The sequence below is a fragment of the Lithobates pipiens genome, unplaced genomic scaffold, assembly GCF_037356315.1.
Source record: "Lithobates pipiens isolate NorthernLeopardFrog02 unplaced genomic scaffold, aLitPip1_a1.2 Scaffold_16, whole genome shotgun sequence".
NCBI classification, from domain to species: domain Eukaryota; kingdom Metazoa; phylum Chordata; class Amphibia; order Anura; family Ranidae; genus Lithobates; species Lithobates pipiens.
Window position 1 is genome coordinate 265,630,135 of NW_027507748.1, and position 16,601 is coordinate 265,646,735.

General features: G+C 40.7%; 1 protein-coding gene across 1 annotated transcript in view; it reads left to right on the forward strand.

The window, feature by feature from the left end:
• Nucleotides 1–2,427: 2,427 nt before the first annotated feature.
• Nucleotides 2,428–16,601, forward strand: part of LOC143982549 (tetraspanin-18-like) — a 132,036-nt gene continuing 117,862 nt past the window's right edge. Inside the window, exons 1-3 of the mRNA XM_077481389.1 lie at nt 2,428–2,589; nt 14,868–14,943; nt 16,338–16,532. Coding sequence (XP_077337515.1) covers nt 14,887–14,943; nt 16,338–16,532 — 252 coding nt within the window. The 5' untranslated portion in view covers nt 2,428–2,589; nt 14,868–14,886. The remainder of the gene's footprint in view (nt 2,590–14,867; nt 14,944–16,337; nt 16,533–16,601) is intronic.

The window sequence follows — 16,601 nt, forward strand, 5'->3', positions numbered from 1 at the left end:
TGTCCTCAGCCCCCCTTCCTTGTATTCCAGTCCCCTTCACAGCCCCCCACAACCTTTTTTGTATACTGGTCCCCTTCACAGCCCCCCTTCCTTACTTGCACCCCAGTCCCCTTCACCACCCCCCATCCCGGAACCCCAGTCCACTTTACAGTCCCCCTTACTTTCATCTCTGGCCCCTTCAAATCTCCCCCTTACTTTCACCTCAGCCCCTTTTACAGCCCCCCTTACTTCCATCTCATTCCCCTTCAACCCCCCTTACTTTCATATTACCTTTACATCTTCCCTTCCTTCCTTGCAATCCAGTCCCCTTTATATGAATACCCCCTCCCTTACATTACATTCCCCTTCACAAAACTCCTCCAATCGATCCACAGAAGGTAGAAGGCAGAAGGTGCAGCATGTTAAGACAGAGGGCAGGACATGCTTTTCATGTTACAAGGCAGGTGATTGGTTGCTAGGACCACCCTGCATCCTAGCAATAAATCACCAGCTTGTTATCTTGAAAAGCACGTCTCAAATTCCCCACTTTCTGTCCAGACATGCTGCGCCTTCTCTCTTCAATAGGATGAATGCTGTAGCGGCAGCGGGGGAAGGAGGATGTCATCCAGGAGAGGATATTCAGGCTGCTAGGTGGTGGAGCCGTGGTCTGGGTAGGGCTGTCATTCGGTCGCTATTTAGTGATGTCTGATCTATAGTAATGATAATCCTTGAATGAAATGCTGCCACACATCAATGTTGCATGCATGGTTTTATTTATGGTTGTATTTAATACTACCTTTTAGAGAAGTTTGGACCTCACATTTGACAAAGATATCTCACCAGCAGCAGATACGATTCCAAATGTCACTGAAGCAAACCAAATCCAGACAGGCAAACAAGCAAGAATGTGACAACATGTTGCAGAAAAAAGAAATATGGTATTTCCAGACTTCAGTGATGTCATGACTCTAAGCCCTTGTACACACGGTCGGACATTCCGACAACCAAATCCGTCCGATTTTGTCCGACAGGTTTTGTTCGACAAATTTTGGCCGAAACTGTTGCATACACACAGTCGGACAAAGTTGTCAGAAAATCTGATTGTACTTAACGTGATGACGTTATTTCGTTAGGACGGGACTACGTTCAGGCTAGTAGCCAATAGCTTTGGTCTAGGAATTTGATCTGAGCATGCGTGGCACTTTGTCCGATCGGAATTCTCTACACATGATCGGTCAAAGTCCGATCGGATCATGTTGTCGGAAAATTTTATAGCCCAGCTGGAAAATTTGGTCCGTCGGATAGTCCGATGGAGCCCAAACACTGTCGGATTATCCGACAACACGGTCCTGTCGGACATTGTCCATCGGAATGTCCGACCGTGTGTACAAGGACTTAGAACAACAGAAACCAAATTGTCTACTATTTTTTTTTCTTTTTCAGATAAGGCAGTGAGGGCTTAGAATTTTATACAGGTTATTGATGGAGAGAGGAAATGAGGGGGAAAATTCCACTCTTGCCAAAATGTATTTTAACTTGATGCTATGATGGGTAAGGTCCCACCAAAATCCCAAGTGATGTTTATATTCATGCGTCTCATTTTTTCATTTGAAGATGAAATTATATAATTATGCAGCAGATTAACGTATTTTTCCATTTTCAATGTTTTTATTATGTTTTCATAAGTTTAAACAACAGATGTACAGTAATATCATATGTGGAAATACAATATTCGAAAATAATAGAAATGCAGTTTCATTAGTAATAATTAACTTATTTTTCCCTCTCACTGGGAGTAATTGTGGTGGCTTTATGGTCTTAGAAGCCAGATTACCCATACCTCAGGCCGGACATGTCTTACTCACCCCATAGCACAGAAGGACACATCTCTAGTGTCTGGAGTTGTTACTATAAACACAATGAATGACATAATCAACAACCTTGCAATCTACTGTGGTGTCCATCAATATATAAGAGTGGTATTTATAGATGTTCAGTAAGAGGACTCAGTAACCTTACTTCAAATGATAATGTCCCCATCCTCAGCATACTGCCATCTTACATTTTTGTTGGCCCATCTGTGAATGTAAATTTCTTAAAATAGCTTATCAGCTTATTTGATACGTGAACTTGGCTATTTGTTTATTTTTAGGAACTCCTCTGGAGTCTTGTCATCAACAAATTGTAAGCATCAATATTAAAAAGGAAGATCATTGAATATTGATTAAGTCTCCATTGTTACACAGGGGACACCTGTTATAGTGAAGTCAAGCTGTGAAGGGCTGTACAATTAATTAAACTACAACCCACCACAATGAGGTCAGATTCTACTTGTGCTCTGCCATATTACTTTTTAATGATGTCTTGCATTGTAAACGTCTCTCCTGCCCAGACTTCCAGCTGTTTTTCTGTAACCCATCAATATCTGTAAAAGCTAGATCTTGTTCCTGGATAATTAGGAGTTGCCTATTCATGAGAACACCAAAGTGATCTTCCTCCTTCTGAGGATGGACACTTGAACATAATGTCATTGCAGGATTTACAGATGAGAAATTGCTGGAGCACTACTGGGTTGTGGAATTAAAAAGCTACACGTCAAAACTTTTAAAGGTAATTATCCAAGTGTTGTCTGCTTTGTATATTTATGTTTAATCATTGACACTAGATTTTAGAAAAAGATCAGTGAGCAGTGAATGCACAATTCAGTAAGTGAGTAGAATAGTTGGACCCTTTACTGGTAAGTGAAAAATTCACAATGAGCACAAGTTATCAATATATTTAATGTTGCTGGTGACATTAAATAGATTATAGTGCAAAAAGTGCTGCTTAACAGTGACTGAGGCCAATAAAAGTAAAACCATTTTTTATGTTTATATATCCTTGTTTCTTTTGTCTGGATTAATAATTGGTGATTTGCCTTGAACTGAGTTATGGTATTGTAAATGCTTTATTTAGAATTCATAGAGGATCTTCTTCTAGTGTGAAAGACGTTTGAACATTTGTTTGGACTGTTATGCCACGTACACACGACCGGACTTTTCGACAGCAAAGGTCCGACAGAGCGAACCCGTTGGACAATTCGATTGTGTGTGGGCTCCATCGGACCTTTGCTGTCCAAAAATCTGACGGACTTTAGAAATTTTCCCACCGGAACTCAGCCGGACAGAGAAATCTGTTCGTGTGTAATGTCCGACGGACAAAAAACTACGCTAGGGCAGCTAATGGCTACTGGCTATGAACGTCCTTATTCTAGTCCGGTCGTATGTCATCACGTTCAAATCCGTCGGACTTTGGTGTGATTGTGTGTGGCCAAGTCTGTTCATTCAGAAAGACCATCAGACCTAGTCCGTCGAAAAGTCCTCTAGTGTGTACGCGGCATTAGGCTTACTATATATTTTGTTTGTTGGTAGCCAGTTAGGAAAATAATTTGCTGGGAATAAAACTATGACCATGTTTTGAAACATGTCCTAACTGACATTACCATTCCTAAAGGCAATTATGCTGTTTTAGGGGTACAAACAACCACAAAACATTGATGATCTAGATGGGAAATTACTGTATTATTTTACATTGCTCTGAGTTGTCAGTACAGAGATAAACATTTATGGGACTTTAAATAAAGTAGCTGATGAAAACTAACATTTTTATTTAATCTGAATTTCTTCGCAGCTATTTTTTCAATTTATGTATGAAAATAAAAGCAAGGTAATTGAAATGTGGTTAAAAACAGAGATAAAATAATAGTAAAAGTAAATTAAATATTTTTTAAAAATTTTTGATAGTAAATTAATAAAATGAAGGCCCAGCCAGGGGCATTGGAAACTAGCATAGATCCCAGGAATCACAGACCAAGCAGAATGGAGTGAACTGGAACCTAGCCTTACTATGCCTGGTTTCATTGAGGAGAGTCTAAGGGATGGGTAATGTTTATCAGGGACTCACAGATCTCTACCCCATATACTGGCAGGCATAGCAGGAATAAGCAATAGGACCACAGATGGCTATTGTAAGATGACTAGTTAGGAAATGGGAGAAGCTGCTGGGAGTACCAAATGGAGATGCTTAGATGTTAATGGCTGTGAGGGTATAGTGGAGCAGAGGGTGGCAAGAGCATATCAAGAACAGTTCATATGGCCAGGGATACCAGACATGGTGCCTGTGGCCAGGAATGGCAGGTGGATTGCAGGGACGTGTGGTGAGGTCAGTGGCTGGTGAAGCACTGGCTAGTATCAGAGCCAGATGCACATAGGTTACTTACGCCGCGATCATTAGGGCGAGAGCAATAATTCTAGCACTAGACCTCCTCTGTAACTCCAAACATGTAACCTGTAAACATTTTTACAGCGTCGCCTATGGAGATTTTAAAGTACTGAAGTTTGGTGCCATGTTAGGTATCTATTTACTCAGCGTAACATCATCTTTCACATTAAACAAAAAAAATTTGTTTTTTGTATTCATTAAACTGCTTCTTAAAAAAAAAAACGTGATATATAGTTGTGCAGATAAGTTTGCAGAATCTATGATTTCTTGGCCATTTTTCAGAGAATATGAATGATAACACAAACATTTTTTGAGGCTCTGCCTCCCCTGACTGCACGTCCCTTGTGCAGTGTACCAGGGCCTATGGTCAGGAGGCCAGGTGGAACATATTAGAAACAGCACCAGTGACCAGTAGTAATTATTTGCATATTATTTACTTATGGTAATTAACCCCTTGCCACCCAGAGCATACCAGGAACAGTGCAAGCAACCAGGAGTGACAGGTCGAGCCTACAAGGCAACAGTACCAGCGGCCAGCGGCATCTGGTCATGTGTACCTGAAATAGTGGCTATAGACTGCATGGACCAGGTGGTGGCAGAAGCACAGAGGAAGGTTCAGGAACAGAAGAAGTGTCCACAGAGCAGACCAGTGAAACATGTGGGAGGCTTGACAACATTTGGTCAAATGCCCAACAATGCAGCCTGTTCAGTGCCCATCTGCAGCCTATAAATTGACCAACAATGCAGCCTGTTCTGTGCCCATCTGCCGCCTCACCTTTCCCATCATTGCAGCCTCGCCAGTGTTGGATTATCCCTGCTGTCTCAAAGGTAAGAGGAGGAGCGAGCGTCGCTGAATTACACAGAGCTGCAATCTCTTGTGTACCCGGTGCTCCATCACTCACAGCCATGCCTCCTGGTCCTATTCATATGATAGACAGAACAGTGGCCCAATACGGGGGCCAGGAGGCGTGGCTGTGCATGACGGAGCACCGGGTAAGCAGGAGATCGCAGCTCTATGTAATTCAGCAGCACTCACTCCTATTCCATCAGAGACAGCAGGGATCGGCGTATAACACTCACCCACGATTTCCCCCTCATTTTAAGGGGAAAAAAGTGCGTGTTATATGTCGATAAATGCGGTATATAATATATACGAAAAGATGCTCAGAACACTGTGGATTCTCAAAAGAGAGAACACAGTAGAACTTGCTTTTTATTTGGTTGAATCCTCAGGTGAAGTGTCCAGTAAAGGTGTCACTCCTTTAATATTTCACTTCTGTGTATATTTCATCTTGAGTTACTAAGTTTAGGATTTTTACAAAAATAAGACAGGAGAAAACATGAAAAGAAGCTCTGTATGCTGATTGGATTGACAACTACATAATAGAGCTATGTAATAATAAATATTTACCTAAAAAAATGATTTTTTAACATGCGATTTTTGTACTCCTCTCCATAATTCATAATGAAAATATATATACAAAAACCACTACAGAGTCTCTTTAATGGGTGCTGTCAGAATGTTTCATGAAATTATAGTCAGGATGCAGTACCCAACAAATTGTCTGGAGGTTGCTGCTTATGGAAAAGAAACTGCAGAATGAAATGTGTTATTTTAAATGAACTTCCCCACATGGCCTCCTTCCAGTAAGTGGCATTATTGGCCTGTGACTCCTCAATAATTAGACCTCGGACTTGCTTTACCTTTATTATACTTGTAGCGCCGGTACTCCCAACGAGTATGCGATATGTGTTCAAATTTACTTTTGAACACATATTTAAATTGCACTTTGGCATCAGTTTGACTGGGCTGTTTAGAAGTTCTGCCTGGTCATAGGTGGGGTTGTACACCTGTGGGAGGCTATAGAACGCAGTCTGGTTGGACGCATTAGGTATCAATCCTTATCTCGGAACCAATCAATTGGCACGTTTGTCTCACTGCGTAGTCCGGGATGGGGTACTTAAGGTGTCAAAGTCACGTGGTCTGGGTTCCGGTCCAGAAGTTGTTGCTGACTCCATGGTTCTGGTCCTCTTGACCAGCCCCCGGGGCCCTCATGGCCTGGGGTGCGGGTCCATCCATTCCCGAGCCTCAAAACTGGCTAGTTCGAGACACAGTAACTGGAAGGAGGATTCTAAGGTGTTCATCTCAGGTTTGGAGAGGCCCAGTAACTCTACACATGACCAGGGGAGGACTCTTAAGTTAGAGAGCCACGCACAAGGCTGGCTGCTTGGTAAGAGCCTGGAAGCTGAGCTGCCATGGACATTGTTGAATCCACAGTACTTAGAGTATCGCTGGACTGGCTGAAAGATTCTGGTACAGTAAGAAACGTTCCTACTTCTACCCTTCCAGTTGTAACTAAGTTTCCAACCAAGTTTGTGTGAGAGACTTTGAAAAGCTAGACTTACCTGTTGGCTGCTAAACCCAAAACTAAAGGATTTATCCAACAGTTAAAGGATCCAGTGTACATAGAAAGAGACTTTATTTGAAGTCAGCAGTTCCAAGCACCTGAGCTAAACTTTACCCTGATACCCTCTATTCCCAACTTAGAGACTGAGTTTGTTCATTCGTTTCATGCAAAATAAAAATCCTAACAAGGAATTCAAGTGTCGGTCTCTACAGTTACAGTTATCAACCCTGGGAACCCCTAGACAAGGACAACGAGTATGAGCTGGAGAAGGTAACCGGTAAGCCCAGAAAAATTCAGCAGCTCCTTCGGGGGTTAGTGCTACATACTATTATACCTAGTATTATACTATGATTAGCTAGTCGACTGGGGTTCAAAAAGTGGGGCAGCTAAAAACAGTTTGTCGAATGGGGAACAAAGTACTATATAAACTTACCCTTGCTAATTAGAACCATGGTTTTCGCAGTTGTACATGAGAAAAGCAATGACTGTAATTGTAGCAGAAAGCGTTATGAGTGTAGTGGTACTGTTAAGTGATGTGGCCCACCCGGAACCCTACCCAGCCCGGCGTTCACTCCTCGGTCATTCTCAGGCAGAAAACAGTCCATGTGCTTGTATTTGTTATTTTTATTAGGGAATTTTACTTGGATGGGGTAAGGGGATTATGAGATGCCCGGCAAATCAGTCGATCGGGACAACTATGTACACAACACTTCTCCATTCTCCTCCTGCACAATTCCTGCTTGCAGACTATTGCTCTTTATCTCTCCCTCCTGAAAAACTCTTGTTCTCCCAGGAGCAGCTAGCACATGTTTAGGCCTGAAACTGGCTTAGCCAGGCCCAAGTAACTTGCCCTTTGCAGGCAGGGACTGCGGGCCCCTATGGTGTAGCAGAAAATAGAAAGTATTTTTGTCCTAGCTGTCCTATAGGAGGACTACTGCTCCCAGTCAGTCCTCTTCAGGCCCTGCTAGCCCTCCTGGCTACAGCTGCCCATCTTCGCTGCCCATGACATTGCAATCCTTCCTACTGGCTCCACACCCATCTCTAACTGTTTCCCCTCAGTCCTCTCTGACATGCCTCTCCAGCCCTCCCAAACTGCACAAGTCACTCACCAGCCCTCTTGTCTGCAACTTATGGTTCCCTCCTGAAGACTTGCCTGGCAATACTAGTTCCTGCTGTTCTCTCTTGCTCCTCCTGTGCCTCTTGTTCAGAACCTCTACGATTTCCTGATGGGCTGCGTCCTACACCCGAGCGCAAGCCAATGATCACTCCCCAGACTAGGGAGCTCCCTCAAAGGCCCCGACAGCCTAGTACTCCATCCTCAGTTCTTCCACCCGACAACTGCTCCCCACCTGGGCTGACCCCTGGTATTTAAGGTGGCATGCCCCCTGCCAACCCAAGTTGGGGATTGGTCAAGGCTCCTTAAAATACCACAGGCAGCCCTACCTCTCTTTCTCTCCTCTCCTTCTGGCACTTTATAGAAGTAAGAGGGAGATGACAGTGAAGTGATGCTATCTGTCAGTCATCAGCTGCTACTCTGAGCCACTCCCAACCCACACAAACCAAAACAACCAGGCCTAGCTCCCAGCTAGGCCTGCTTAAATTTTCCTGCACTACCAAAAATCCTAACCTCTAGCACCTACCTAGGTAGAGGGTGCTACATGAGCATTGTAGATCCTGAGACAAAGGGGGGTAATAGATATGGCGCTTATACCTATATGTGGGGACTAGTAGTGTGTTGGTGTATAAAAATGTATTGTATTGTATAGGTCAATTTTCACATGTGTGGCAATATATAATTCTTAAAGTGCTGACTAATTTTGGGCCAAAGTGTATATAATATATATTTTCCAGCGTGCTGGTTCAAAACCCAAAATTTTAAAATTAAATGAAAATTAAATAAAAATACAATAAACTCAAAGTGCACGCCAATGGCAACAGGTAACAATGTAGCAAACCATATAACTTATTAATCTAAATAGCAATATGCAGTTATTAAAGTATTAATCTAAATGGCAATATGCAGTTATTAAAGTGCGCGTGCAAATAAATTCTTGCAGACCTATAGGTGAAGACTAATTGTGATAGCTGGTGGATTAGTCGTGAAAAAAGAATATTAAAGTATATTACGTATACTGTGGTGCCAAACTATAATAAATAAACATATATGAAATATCACGGTGGTAGCATAAACTGGTCTGATAGTGATGCTTTGCATAAATTAGTATAAAATTAATGAAAATTAAAAATTAAAATACCATCTACATGAAGCATAAATGTGCTAAAATGATAAAACACAGAAAAATTAAATAAAATTAAAAAATCCCAAAAAACGTGCAAAGTTAGTGCAAGAAAATGTGCAAACAATGCAGGCAAATTTTAAACATTGGACGTGATGGAGCAAGTCTCTATTGGGTGGCGGAAAAAACCGCAGGTGCAGAAAAGGAGGGGGGTGATGTTTTCCAACTGTGTTCTTCACATTCGGTGGCTTAAAAGGGTGTTAAAATTATTATGCTCTCACCAGAAGGAGGACCCCATCCGGGGTGGATCAACATTCACAATATTAGCTATTGTGCGGCTCTCTGGCTTCCTTCCACTTTAAAGATTAGGGATCCCTCGTTCCTCCGTGAGTAGCAATAAGCCCCGTTTATATGGAGTAGAGAAGAGGCACAACCATAGTGTGATACCGTTTTTAAAGAATTTTATTGCAGAAAATAGTTAAAAAATTACTCACAAACAACTGGTTTAAAAGTGCGGTGTGTACAGCTTTTAAAATTCCCGCTGTTGCAATCTCCGTCTGAGCTCGAGGTGTACGCTGCCTGGCCACGCCCTACGCGTTTCGTCACACGGACGTCATCTGGAGCGGGGCTCCAGATGACGTCCGTGTGACGAAACGCGTAGGGCGTGGCCAGGCAGCGTACACCTCGAGCTCAGACGGAGATTGCAACAGCGGGAATTTTAAAAGCTGTACACACCGCACTTTTAAACCAGTTGTTTGTGAGTAATTTTTTAACTATTTTCTGCAATAAAATTCTTTAAAAACGGTATCACACTATGGTTGTGCCTCTTCTCTACTCCATATAAACGGGGCTTATTGCTACTCACGGAGGAACGAGGGATCCCTAATCTTTAAAGTGGAAGGAAGCCAGAGAGCCGCACAATAGCTAATATTGTGAATGTTGATCCACCCCGGATGGGGTCCTCCTTCTGGTGAGAGCATAATAATTTTAACACCCTTTTAAGCCACCGAATGTGAAGAACACAGTTGGAAAACATCACCCCCCTCCTTTTCTGCACCTGCGGTTTTTTCCGCCACCCAATAGAGACTTGCTCCATCACGTCCAATGTTTAAAATTTGCCTGCATTGTTTGCACATTTTCTTGCACTAACTTTGCACGTTTTTTGGGATTTTTTAATTTTATTTAATTTTTCTGTGTTTTATCATTTTAGCACATTTATGCTTCATGTAGATGGTATTTTAATTTTTAATTTTCATTAATTTTATACTAATTTATGCAAAGCATCACTATCAGACCAGTTTATGCTACCACCGTGATATTTCATATATGTTTATTTATTATAGTTTGGCACCACAGTATACGTAATATACTTTAATATTCTTTTTTCACGACTAATCCACCAGCTATCACAATTAGTCTTCACCTATAGGTCTGCAAGAATTTATTTGCACGCACACTTTAATAACTGCATATTGCCATTTAGATTAATACTTTAATAACTGCATATTGCTATTTAGATTAATAAGTTATATGGTTTGCTACATTGTTACCTGTTGCCATTGGCGTGCACTTTGAGTTTATTGTATTTTTATTTAATTTTCATTTAATTTTAAAATTTTGGGTTTTGAACCAGCACGCTGGAAAATATATATTATATACACTTTGGCCCAAAATTAGTCAGCACTTTAAGAATTATATATTGCCACACATGTGAAAATTGACCTATACAATACAATACATTTTTATACACCAACACACTACTAGTCCCCACATATAGGTATAAGCGCCATATCTATTACCCCCCTTTGTCTTTGCATCGTTCCACCCGTGGGTGGAAATCAATAGAGGCTGCTCTTACCTTTTAACTTTTCTTTTCTTTTCCTTTCTACATTCACTCTTAAGGATCCATAGCGCAACCCACCCCCCAGTTATACATTGTAGATCCTGAACTTATTACTGAGGGCATTAGAATTATAGACTTGATTAGAATTTAAACAGCCGTAATAACAACTTCAAAGTTTTCATCAAGATTCACACAACTTTCACCAAGGATTAACATAGTTTAAAACCAGTTGGAAAATCTTTAAATCTTAAAAGAGAAGTATGTTTTTTTTTTCCAGTATCATACTTATCTAGGTCGATGGAGTATCGTTTCGATGCTACATCTGTCCCTCGTCACCTCTGCACTGAGATCCGGGTGATTGAACATCACCGATCGCTCAGTTCTCTCAGCTCCTCAAGCTGAGAGAACCGAGAATGTCAGTCAGCAGCTCTCCGCTCTGACCCCCATGCTCACTGGAGCCGTAGAGGGGCGGGGTAGTGGCCATCTCAGGCTCTCAGCAGCTCACTGACAGGCTAAGACAGGCATCAGTCCAGGCACCTTGTGGATCCAGACTTTATTGTCATGATGACGCGGTGCCTGGACTGATTTCTGTGACGTCAGCAGAGAGCGGACTTCAGTCATCACAACAATAAAGTCTGGATCCACCAGGTGCCTGGACTGATTTCCTGATGAGTTGACTTCAGTCTGCTCTCTGCTGTAAACAGGTCACAGGAGTGCAAAACTAATTGCATTCCTGTAACTCATAGGAGAAGCCCAGCCAAACAAGCTCAGGCTGGACTTCTCCTTTAAGTGAAAGTTGTGTGAATCGTGTAGACATTATAGACTCCCAAGTGTTTCCTTTATCCTTTGGGTACCTTGTGAGCAGTGCATACAGTTTTCATATTGGGGCTTTTAGGGATTCTGGGAATGAAAAAAGGCTCCTTCAGCGATTGTTTAACAATAACAACATTCTTTAATAATGAATTGTACAATGTAGTAATTGACAAACAGCAGAACATCATCTTTATGGAGTTTTTGCTTTTGATGTTACCAGTTTTAAAATCATGCTATACAACATGCTATCATTTTATGCTCTTTCATTGGCTTTTGCACTTTTTAAATCAGTGACCTGGGACAAGTATATAAGTCAGGAGTTCTGACTATGCTCTGGCATTGCGGTTGCATGTTTGTTTGAGATCAGTAACTTAAAAAGGATAAAACAACCAAGCAACTATCATTTTCAGAAGGAGCTCCACGATATCTCCATATCTCTTTTACTATGGGTTTTCCTTTAAACACACAGTAACATATACATTATAATGAAGTGAACTGAGGATTTATGTTATAGAGGAGTTTGAGATTTTGTGTCTAACATTCATTATCAACATTAGCTGTTCACATACTTTAATTCAAGTCACAAAATTTGGTAATTCATTTGGCTCTGGTGCTCCCTGACATTTGGCTCGGGTGGTCCCTGACATTCGGCTCGGGTAGTCCCTGACTTTCGCCACTGGTGGTCTCTGACATTTGGTACTTGTAGTCCCTGACATTTGGCACTGGTGGTCCCTGACATTCGCCACTGGTAGTCCCTGACATTTGACTCTGGTGGTCCCTCACATTTGGCTCCGGTAGTCTCTGGCATTTGGCTCTGGTGGTCGCTGACATTTGGCTCTGGTGGTCCCTGACATTTGGCTCTGGTGGTCACTGGCATTTGGCATTGATCGTTCCTGACATTCGGCACTGGTGGACATTGACATTCGGCACTGGTGGTCCCTGACATTTGGCTCCGATGGTCCTTGACAGTCAGCACTGGTGGACACTGAAACTTTGCACTGGTTTGCATTTATATTAAAATGCTTTGAATTTATAAGACTGTAACCTATCACACCATGTGTTATGTATGGCTTGCTAGCTGCAGAATGAGGAGTGAGATTTATGTTGAAGTGGACGAGTTCACATTTACATGTACAAGGCTAGTGAACCTCCCACATTCACTCCTATCCCCAGGATTAATGGGAAATGTAGGCTGATTACAGTGTTCTAAGAGATCCTCCCTGCTATAAAAGATGATGCATTTTTGAATCACAGAACTGACTTCCTGAAAGTAAAATCACACGTGTCTCTTAAAGAGGAAAACATTTCACAAATATAATAACTGTTTAGTGTTTTGTGTGAGGGGGTGAGTGTACTAATGGGGATTTTTTTGAAAATCCCAGAGTTCTGCTTTAAGTGATACATGCTTGATACCCAGTAATCCATTTTTTATTTACAGTATTGCTGTTTCTGCTCATGTTTGCTTGACCAGGGCAGTTAAGACCCTATGAGGAAAAAAGTAAAAAAAAAAAAAAGTATATAAAATGTAACCTGTAAATAATGCTTAACAAAAAATTGTGATGGCTAGTGAGAAACTGCCCAGAGCATGAAACAGAGGAAGGGGGCTGTTTTCACCAGCTTGTATGAGAGCAGTTGAAGTGGCAAGCTGGTATTTTTGCTGCTGCTTACCCTTCCTTTCTTGTCCCACATGAAAAGGCCAACAATGACTGACTGGGTATTGAAATGAGTCTACCACCAAATGTGGTGACCCTACAAAATTCAGTTGGGCTCCCCTTCCCAACTACCATTGCCCAAAACCTGCAATGGGAAGGTGCTTACTGGAAACAGTGGGATGGTATTGGCTTGTGTTGCATTGGGTTAACTTTTACTCTTGGTCCTTCCCTTAAATTTGGGCATGGGTAACCTATGTTTATAGGATTATATGCTTATATTTTCTGCTTGGGGAGGTGGGGGTGGAGAAACATCAGTACACTGATCTTCCCAGTAAATGACAGTGCAGGGGGCTTTGTCAGCATAAGTTAGGCCATTGGGTTAAGCAGGGTATACATGCATTGTTTTTCATTATTTTTTATTTTTTCAAACAGCATGTTGAATGAAAAAAGTAAAAAAAAAAAAAAAGACAGATCCTTGCATCCACACAAGCTATACTGATCAGTGATGCAGCCAGTGGCTGCAAATGCTGATCGAATGCTGGTTTTCCAAAAGGACCACTCAACAGAAGCTGGACATTAGGGTGGTTTCTGTTGAACAGACAGTGGTACACACTCCAAGCACATTCAGAAAACTAACCACACTGGGATGGACTTGCACTCATGTCTAGCGTGGTTAGTTTGAAATAGAAAAGCAGGTGGATGGGAAGGATCTGTATTTCACAAAAAAGAAGAAATAAAAAAAGAACAAGATATTTTTTAACACAAGTACATGGCACAACAGGCACATATCAGGAATATGAAGTGTTGGGGTAACAAACACTTTAAGACCACTACTAATAATATCGACAATTACATCTTATTTCAGCAATAACTAGCCTTCTATACATTTGAACTACATGTGAAAGAGTTTTAAATAGAATTACTTTTTTGTATTATTATTATTTTTTATTATTATTTATTCTTTATTTAAAGCAACAATTTGATTAAAAGATATAAACAATCATATAGTATATCTTAATAAACAGCAAAACCAAAAGGTCTAGGAATACAATACAATTCAAAAATGAGTGTATATATACTGTTTATAGTTACATAGTTACATAGTTAGTCAGGTTGAAAAAAGACACAAGTCCATCCAGTTCAACCACAAAAAAATAAAAATAAAAATAAATAATAATATAATAATACCATGAAGGAAAGTCTCTCCAATGGGGACCCGGACAAAAACCTGACATAGTTTGTGATCCCTCTGAATTTGAAAAAATATAATTTGAATAGAAAAACAGTTCAAATAAAAAAATAACAATACATTTATTTGAGAATTAGGAAACATACATGAAAAACAAAATGTAAAATATTATCAGCATACTGCAGCTTTTTAGTGCTGAGTATAACTCTTACCAGGAACTGAGCTTGGGTTTTCTACCAATGGCTGACTAGTTTCTTCCAGGAACTGCGGTGTCTATCCCTTCACAATCCAATACTAATAGGCTGCTAGGCTTGTAACTAAATTGACCCAAGAGTATGTACAGTAGGTTTGTGTGCTTGTGATTGAAACATTATGCAGTTATATGTAAACTACTGTGTCTGTTTGTGTGAATACAAGAAGTAAATATCAGAACATAAATTGCCATTTTATATTTAATCATTTTAATTGATTATAATTGCTTTGCAGGTGAAAGCACATTCACAATATGGGTGTCTTACTCTTTATGAAATATATGATGTTTCTCTTCAATGCACTTATATTTGTAAGTATGAACTATTTGAAATTAATCTTGTTACCTACATGCAATAATTTATATTTATTAACACTGAAATTTGTGGCAATTAGTTGTTAAACATGTACTGACTGATAAATAATTAACATTGATCAGGATAGAAAGTACATTACAAAGAAGAGAGAGTTGTTTGCATTGTTACCTTACTGCAATGGAGACCTTTGTCAGTAGGGACAATTTCTATAGGGTGTTGTATTTTATACATGAGTTTTGTAAATTTCCACTAGTTGCTCTTTAGTAAATTGTAAAAGGTTAACTTTGACTTAAAGAGCTTTGAACCTTTGCCGATGCCATTGTAAAGAAAGTGAAAGCATGCTTTTGAAATTATTATTCTGAGAACAATTCCATGGCATCATTGTAACATTACTGAATCCTTAACCACTTCCCACCCGGCCAATGCATATATACGGCCGGGTGGGAGCCGTCTACTCCTAATAGGACGTTCAGAAACGTCCTTCAGAAGTATCGGGATCGCGCACGCGCGTGCAGCGGCGCGATCCCGATGTGCCCAGATCGGCAGGAGGGCTCTGTGATTGGCCCTCCTGATCACATGACGGCCGTGTCCAATCACGGCCGTCATGTGATGTAAACAAACAGCCGGTTGCTAGGCAATCGGCTCTCCTCTCCTCACACAGAAGTCATCGCTGAGGAGAGGAGAGCAGAACGCTGCAGCCGGCTGATGATCAGTGAGTATGAGCTGTTTTTTACAGCTTTTTACTCACTGATCATCAGTCTAGTGTCAACACACAACACACCACACAGTACAAACACAGTCCCCACATATGTCCCCAAAACATACATGTCCCCAAATAATAAAAACACATGTCCCTAATAATAAAAACATGTCCCCCACATATGTCCCACTAAAATCACATGTCCCAATGATTATCTGCACACATATGTACGTGATCACCTGCACACATATGTACATGATCATTTGCGTACATATGTCCCTGATCACACAAACCAATTATTATACTCTTAACGGAATTTTTTTTACCAAAAACATGTAGCAGAATACATTTTGGCTTAAATTTATGACAAAATTAGATTTTATTGGATTTATTGGATTTTTTTCCAAATTTCCACATTTTTGCGCTTATATCGCAAAAAATAAAAAACGGAGTCATGAATAAATAACACCAAAATAAAGCTCTATTTGTGCGAACAAAATGATAACAATTTCATTTGGGTACAGTGTAGCATGACCGCGCAATTGTCATTGAAAGCGCTAGAGCGATGAAAGCTGAAAATTGGTCTGGGAAGGAAGGGGGGTGAAAGTGCCCTGTATTGTAGTGGTTAAGAAACATTACTGCCTCTGCTTGTATCCTATCTTAACTTTATTTAATATTCTTTCTCTGCAGTTAGGAGGAATTTGCCTTCTAGGAGTTGGTATATGGATTGTAGTTGATCCTGATGGATTTCAGAATATTTTCACTTCAAATCCTTTACTAAGTGCTGGTGGCTACATCCTACTCTTTGTTGGGCTAGCTCTGTCTCTGCTGGGATTCCTGGGATGTTTTGGAGCAATTCGACAGAGTAAACCTCTGCTGTTACTGGTAAGTTTAATGGTTTCTGGAAAGTATTTAGAGAGATTGTCCAGTCAACTACAACGGAAGAATTTTAGA